Below are 8,334 nucleotides of genomic sequence, written 5' to 3'. Positions count from 1 at the left end.
TTTATTAAGACCTTAGTGATACGTCTGACCTACAATTGTGCATGTGACTGTCGAGTGTCATTAATCTGACATTATTATTTTTACGAATATTTAAAATAAGCTTTTAGAGATATATAATAGCTTTCCAACCTTATAAGGCCATTGGACAAAAACTTCATTGATATATCTGGGTTGTATATATAATTTTCCTAAAAAATTATTTAAGAAAATTCTACTTTAAAATTTTTCGGCAACCGAGTTATTAAAAGTCTAAATATATATATATATAATGTTTCTATATATATATATTTATTTAAGAAAATTCTACTTTAAAATTTTTCTGCAACCGAGTTATTAAAAATATATATATATATATATATATATATATGTATATATATATATAATGTTTACACACACACATATATATATATATATAATGTTTACACACACACACATATATATATATATATATATATATATATATATATATATATACGTGTGTGTATGTGTGTGTATGTATATATATATACATATATATATAATTATATTAAGTGAAATAAAAAAAAATGTATACCTTTGAAAATTTAAATTTTTTTTTTTGTTATATAAAATATTATGGTAAAAGTATTTATAATGATTGTAATCAAAGTACATAATAAAAATTATAATATGTTAGTTTTAGGTACAACAAAATAGTTATATATACGTATAAATAGATTAATAATAAAATTAATAATAATGTGTAAGTAAAATTTATTCAAATTTAGTAAAATTTAAAAAAAATTTTTTTTAAATACTTTTATATTTTTTTTTTAATTTATTGTGCTTACTGTGAATTTGTATTAACAACATTCGTTGTACCAAGTATCATCATACTTTTAATATTAGCCACTTCTGATTCTAATCTTGCTAATTGAGATTTCAAATGTATATTTTCTTCCTTATCACTTATCACAGAAGATTTTTTTATATGTCCATTACTATTATTATTATTCACATTATTGTTGTTGTTATTACTACTATTTAGATTTTTGCGTTGATGATGTAATGTCCACTCAGTTGTACCAATTGATATACCAGAATCTCTTTCATCACTTGAACCTTCATTATCCCATGGTGGACTTGATTGTGATGATGGTAAATATTCTTGTTTAATATGCTGTAATGCTAATAGTGCTGTTGCTGCATCCTTATCACCCAAATGAGATTTATGACGTAATTTAAGTGGCAAACTATTATGTAAATCAACAGCTGTTACTAAATTGTCACCACATGTTTCATTATCGTCATCATTTGATGTATTCGATGATACATTACAATGTGATAAATAATCACATGGTGATGTTGAACCACCGTTATTATTATTATTATTATTATTATTATTATTATTATTATTATTATTATTACTATTATTATTATTACTATTATTACTATTATTATTATTATTATTATTAGTATTATTATTATTTTTATTATTATTATTATTGTTATTATTATTATTATTATTACTATTATTATTATTATTATTACCACGGTTATTGATACAAATATTTGTATTATTATTTATTTCATTCATGTTAGAACTGTTATTGTTATTACCCATGTCATTGTTATTAACATTACGACGTGATAAATTCAATACATTATTACCATTTAATACAACACCATGTATTGATGCAGCAGCAACAACAGCAGCTGCTGCTGATGCAACTGCTGCAGCTGCAACAGCTGATGCTGATGTTGGTGATGATGATGAACCAGATACTGATGACGGTGATGATGATAATGATGATGACGAACCGATAATTAATGATGTTGGGCTATTACAATCAATATTTGTTGTACCTGCTGCTGTTGATGATGATGTTGTACCGGGTGTTATTATTTTTGATGATAAATTAATTGTATGTTTCATTATATCATTGTATTCTCGATCATGTATATCGTGATGATGTTGAATATGATAATGATGGTGATGATTTTGATTATTATTATTATTGTGGTGTGAAGATAAATGTGGTGTTGTTGTTGCTAATTCATCAAGACCATATTGTTCAATATAAGGTGGCGGATTATTATTATTTCCTAATGTTATATTTCCATTATTATTGTTAATACCATTATTTCTTATTTCTCTTGTTGATGCAGTTGACGATGATGATGATGGCGAAGATAATGAAGGTGTTGCAGAGCTGTTATTATTACAACTAATTAAAGTACCATTATTTAAATTATTTTTAATTATTAATTTCGGCGATGACATCGCACGATTTAATATTGATGATGTTGATCCAGTTGGTATATCAATTTGATCATTTGATAATAAAATATTATTTGGATTAATTATAGTACCAGAATTTGTTGTATTATTACCAGAGAATGGTAAATGTCCAGACAAATGATGATGATTTGTATGTGAAAATATAGAATGATGATCATATGGCGATGTGGATGATGGTGTTGGAGCAGAAGATAAATTGCCATTATTACTACTGCTGTTAATGCTGTTATTATTTGAATTTTCATTTCTTTGATCAAATATTGGACGGTGATGAAAACTATTACGTTCCAAACGTCCACTAATATTCGATGATGAATTAGAATTATTTTGATTTCCATTATTATTGTTGTTGTTACTATTATTATTATATATATGATGACAGATATTATCATCATGATGATTACAATTAGTATGATGAAAATGATGATGATTTGATTGTAATTGCTGTTGCTGATGATATATTACTTTATTTTTATTATTATTATGATGATGAGAATAACTTGTTGAAGAAGTACTGTCACAAGATAGTATACTTTGATGTTGTTGCAGTGGATGTGGTTGATTTGAATGTTGTTGTTGCTGTAGTCCAGGTGAAGTTGAATTACTATTATTTAAATTCTTTTGATTTATTGTTGTACTTGTTGAATAAGAACGTGATGATATATAACCAATAGGTGAATTTAGTTGAGATGATGTTGGTTGATTTTGTAAAGCTGTTGATAAAGATGATGATGAAGAAGAAGAGGATGACGATGAAGATGAGGAAGATAATATATTTGTAGTATGATTTAATAAAGATGATGTTGTTGCTGTTATCGAGCTACCAATTGGAATGTTACTATCTCTTCCACTATTATTATTATTATTATTATTATTATTAATATTATTATTATTGTTATTATTATTATTATTATTGTTATTATTATTATTATTATTATTATTATTATTATTATTATTATTATTATTATTATTATTATTATTATTATTATTATTATTATTACTATTACTATCTATTAAAGAATTTGTTTGTAATGATGGTTGTATAACAGATGTTAAAATTGGACTTGATGATAATGGATAAATAATTGTTGGTGGTACTGTATTTGATATTTTAGCACGTTTTGTAATACTTAAAACTTGTTCACTTGTTGGTAATGTTGCTAATATTTGGTCAACGCTAACTAATTTTTCACCACATATATTAAATTTATCTCTAATGGCATCCAATTGAGCTTTAAGAACATGATTCTCTTTTGTTAACTCAACAACACGTTGTTCTAATACCATATCATTAAAACGTCTTTTTTCACGTGAACGTTTTGCTGCTTCATTATTACGACGTCTTCTATCCCAATAGCTCTCATCTTTTTTATTATCTGGTATAAATTCCCGTTGTTTACGTTGCGTAAATAAATCTTTACGTTTTAATTGATTCATTTCATAATTACTTTGTGAATAGCTATCATGTTGTGGTGACATAGGAGACATAGGTGATCTCGGTAATAATAATCCATGTCCTTAATTTTACAACAAAAATTAGAAATTAAAAAAAAAAATAAAATTAATTAAATATGCATAAGATATGATCAATTATTTGCAAATAGATTATGTAATTCCAACCTCATTTCTAATACCCTTAAGAGAACTTTCGACAAACCCTTTTACTTTCTTTTCCCTCCCATTTTTATATCCTTGTTTGTAGTTTTGTCAATTGGAGTGACTGTACCGATCCTCTTCCGAGGATTCCAATGTAATTTCTAATACTCTTAAAAGAATTTCCGACAAACTCTTTTACCATCTTTTCCCTCCCATTTTCATATCCTAGTTTGTAGTTTTGTGAATTGGGGTAACTGTACCGATGTAATTTAAGGCATTTGCTAATGAAATCTTTCAAGACCAAACATCCTTTTAACACGAATCAGTGCGAGACTCCGCAAGGCACCCTCTCCCACCCAACGCGGATATAAAACCGCACAACCTTCCTCCCGTCATGGATCAACGTTTGAAAGAAGGTGTGCTGGGATCATCTCTAGTAATTCATTCCACATCCTAAAAATATCAAATGTACTCTATGTGAGGAAACCTTACTCTAACATAATTACGTAGCTCTAAATTCCATTTACATTAACAAAAAAACCCTCTTTTTATTTGTAAAATTTTTATATCTTTCTAAAAAATTTACCTGAATTTGATCCATTTGAGTTACCATTAATTGATAACGCTGGTGAATGTGTCATACGCATATTTGATATTATTCCTGAGTCACTGTTATTTAAATTATTATTACTATTACTTTTATTGTTATTTGTATTGTGTGTTGGTGATGATGATGAAGTATTACTATTACCACTATTAATAAATGGTGTTCCTTTCAAACTGTTATGAAATGATAACGGTGTATTAGAATAATTTTGAGCTGGTGTTTCTCCGTTAACAGGGGAACTAGAATGATGTTGGCGGGCGACAAACTCCGCCACCATTATTTTTTCTCTTAAAACATCTGCAATAGATAAAAAATAAAAATTATTATAAAAAGGAGGTGCATATAACCATATATTTTTTTATAACATTTTTTTTAAAATTATTATGTTAAAAAAATGAAAATTTTAGGCAAAGACGCATATTTCTAATTTTTTCATTATTTATCTAATCAAATTAAACAATTGTGTTGACATAAATATCTTTTTTCATGTGTTTAAGTCATTTTTCGATCATCAATTTCATCTATTTTATATTTTAATTCAACAATAATTACAGCAACAACAATAGCAAGTTATAAATGAACATACTAGAAAAGTAAAAAACTCTAAGTCACTCACAAACTATGTTATGTAGTAAATTACAAATATAATATCAAGGCTAAAGTAGATAATAATTTAAATATAAGCGATTATGAAACAATAGTCACAATTGTTAAAGAGAATGAAAATTATAGAAATGAAGATAAAGAATTAAAGTTCTTAAAATATCAACTCGATGGAAATTTTTTCATACAACTGCAGAGCAGATGGGTGACGTAATCAAAGGAATGAGTAAAGACAGAAAAATTAAAAAATTTTTCTTCTCGAACAGGACCCGAACCAGTATTCTACCACTTTCTAGGTCGTTCTACCAACTGAGCTACAGATGTATGGAGAAATTGCCGACGAATTGTTCTTCACATTGCTTTATACTGTAATCCACATAATTAATAAGTATTGTTTACATTCAGATGCTACGTGCAATTTTTCATTTGAAACACACAATCTTAAGAACATGTATAAATAGGTATTGTGCCTATTACACTAATATACTGACTTACTAATACAACATGCAGTTGTTTTAATTAATAAGTATTAGTAATCATGTAAATATAAATTATTTTTAAAATAAAACATAAAATGCTACCAAAATATTTAACAAACAGATAAATTTATGTCGAAAATGTACACAATTACTGTTTAAGAAATATTTTTATTTGGGATTAAATTTGTCTAACAAAACTAAAACACAAAATATGTTACTGCATAACGATCTTAAATTGTTAAATAATCTGCTCTTTACTTTAGAAAGTAACAATTATATAAAAAAGTTTAGGAGGACCTTAATTAAGTACATAATTGAAAAAAGAACCGACTTAGTACCAAAATAAAATTTTAGATAAATAAGTGTTTATGACAAAATATGTATTAAGTTTAATAAAAAGTTTTAAAAAAAGTGATTTAATTTGTTAAATTAAAAAAGAAACATATATATAATAGTATTTATACTTAATAAAAACAATAATCAAAATAAATAAACAACAACAACATTAACAGCAGCAAAAGCAACAACAACAGCAGCAAAAACAAAACATATATATATATAATAGTACTAATACTAAATAAAAACAATAACTAAAATAAATAAAGAACAACAACACAACAGCAGCAAAAACAACAACAACAAAATTAATGTAAAAAAAGCCAAGAAAAGTAATCTAATTCAAAAACTAATTTTTGCTTTTTTTACCCTAAAATTCTTTTGCAATCTCAAATTATTCTTAAGCTGAGCTCACGTGTCGAATTTCCCACTTAAATTTCTATTAATTACTTTTCGTAATTCAAATATAAAAACACAATTATAAAAATTTATGTATCCCGTTCATATAAAATGTATGTAGAATGATAATAGATGCGCAATCATATATGTACATATGTATTTCGAATTTTATTTTTATGTATTTGATATCATTACATGTAATGACATATTAGTAAAAATGTTATAAAATGTCTAAATACCCAAGTATCTACCGATTAACTATTATAGTTACAATTTTTATAATAATTTCGGATGTATATATATATGTACATATATATAGATTTTTTTTCAATGTAATAGTTACACATGTATTTTAGATTATGTACAATAAATAAGCTTTCAGGTGACACATAATAATTGTATATGCATAACAACTAAAGAAAACATGTGCATTTAATAAAAAATTTATTGATACAACAGTAAAGAACACGTGCATAATGCAAGTAATACTATTTGTAAAGAACAAGAAGAAAAAACAATCATTTCGTAATACTATGTTTTTTTTTTTTCTCTTTTTTTCTTTTCGCTTGTTTTACCTACAACATTTCAGTAACGTTAGCATAATGTTGTTAAATAAGAATGATGAGAATGCATGTCCTTATTGCTTTTTGAAAAGAAATGAACTCAGCTATTTTATAATTATATCTTTAAGAAAAATTTATACTTTATATTGAATTTTAAGCAGTGACATCTATTTTGCAGTAGCTATACTAAAAATTATATCCTCCTTAAAATGTTGTCATAGACATAGTAAAAAGAATAATAACAAAATTGGCTGGAGTCTATAATATGCTAATTATCTTTTTATATAAAATCAGAGACAACTATATTAAAATTATTATATTTTTATATAAAATCAGAGACATCTATATTAAAATTATTATATTTTTATATAAAATCAGAGACATCTATATTACAGTAGATATATAAAAGAAACAATAATATTCACTGTAGAATTTTATTCTAAACACATTTAGCTTGTATGAATATACAAAATATGTTGGTGTATTTTATATACTATATATTTGAAAAATTTTTATTTTAAAAACTGTCCACTATGATGTATATGATAAAAAAAAATAATAACAAAATTGGCTGGAGTCTATAATATAATAATTATCTTTTTATATAAAATCAGAGACATCTATATTACAATTATTATATTTTTTATATAAAATCAGAGACATCTATATTACAGTAGATATATAAAAGAAACAATAATATTCACTGTAGAATTTTATTCTAAACACATTTAGCTTGTATGAATACACAAAATATGTTGGTGTCTTTTATATACTATATATTTGAAAAATTTTTATTTTAAAAACTGTCCACTATGATGTATGTATTTATTTCTTCATATTAATATTTCAGCATTTTGGTTTTCTTTTTGGATAAATGTATGTAGTCTGTTATTTTAAATTTATTATCAGAAATCATTTAAGTTTACACCCAATTCACAATAAAATAACAAATTTAAATCATATCACTATTTTTTATCTACCACATTAAGTGAAAATTTACTTAAATGTGGTGAAAAAATAATAAAGTTAGTACTAAAATATATCACTTGAATGCATACATCTGGGATGATCAAAAGAGAAAAATGATTCACACAAATTGAATATACTGATTCATAAAATTCTGTATGATTAAATAAATTACTTTTTTTTTAACCAAAATTTTTCTAAAGTTTAAATACAAGCTGCGGTAATTGAACTAGAAGACATTTCAATTTATTTGCTTATGTTTTATTGCTACATGAAAAAAAAACTATTTTATATTTTGCTATTATCAAAAACGATGGCTGTTGAAAAACTAGTTTTTTTTAGTTACTAAGGTATATATTCAGCAGATTAAGAACGCCAAATTCTAACTAATTAGTTTTTGTGAAAATCTCTTGTTATTTTGAAATAAAAAAAATATAAAAATGTTTTTTTTTTTATATAAATTATTTTATTTAATCATTTTAATATTATTACATACAGTATTATAATATAGTTATTAATTAATAC

The 8,334-nt window shown here is 24.6% G+C and overlaps 1 protein-coding gene across 1 annotated transcript in view; it reads right to left on the bottom strand.

The window, feature by feature from the left end:
- Positions 1 to 583: 583 nt before the first annotated feature.
- The window catches only part of LOC129616765 (uncharacterized protein DDB_G0283357-like), a 28,205-nt gene continuing 20,454 nt past the window's right edge, over positions 584 to 8,334 (bottom strand). The window contains exons 4-5 of the mRNA XM_055532335.1: positions 4,443 to 4,792; positions 584 to 3,777 (exon numbers count right to left, since the gene is read on the bottom strand). Coding sequence (XP_055388310.1) covers positions 806 to 3,777; positions 4,443 to 4,792 — 3,322 coding nt within the window. The 3' untranslated portion in view covers positions 584 to 805. The remainder of the gene's footprint in view (positions 3,778 to 4,442; positions 4,793 to 8,334) is intronic.

This window comes from Condylostylus longicornis, unplaced genomic scaffold (assembly GCF_029603195.1).
Source record: "Condylostylus longicornis isolate FDR11 unplaced genomic scaffold, ASM2960319v2 ptg000286l, whole genome shotgun sequence".
Classification (NCBI taxonomy): Eukaryota; Metazoa; Arthropoda; class Insecta; order Diptera; family Dolichopodidae; genus Condylostylus; species Condylostylus longicornis.
This window is presented reverse-complemented; position numbering and strand designations above follow the sequence as displayed.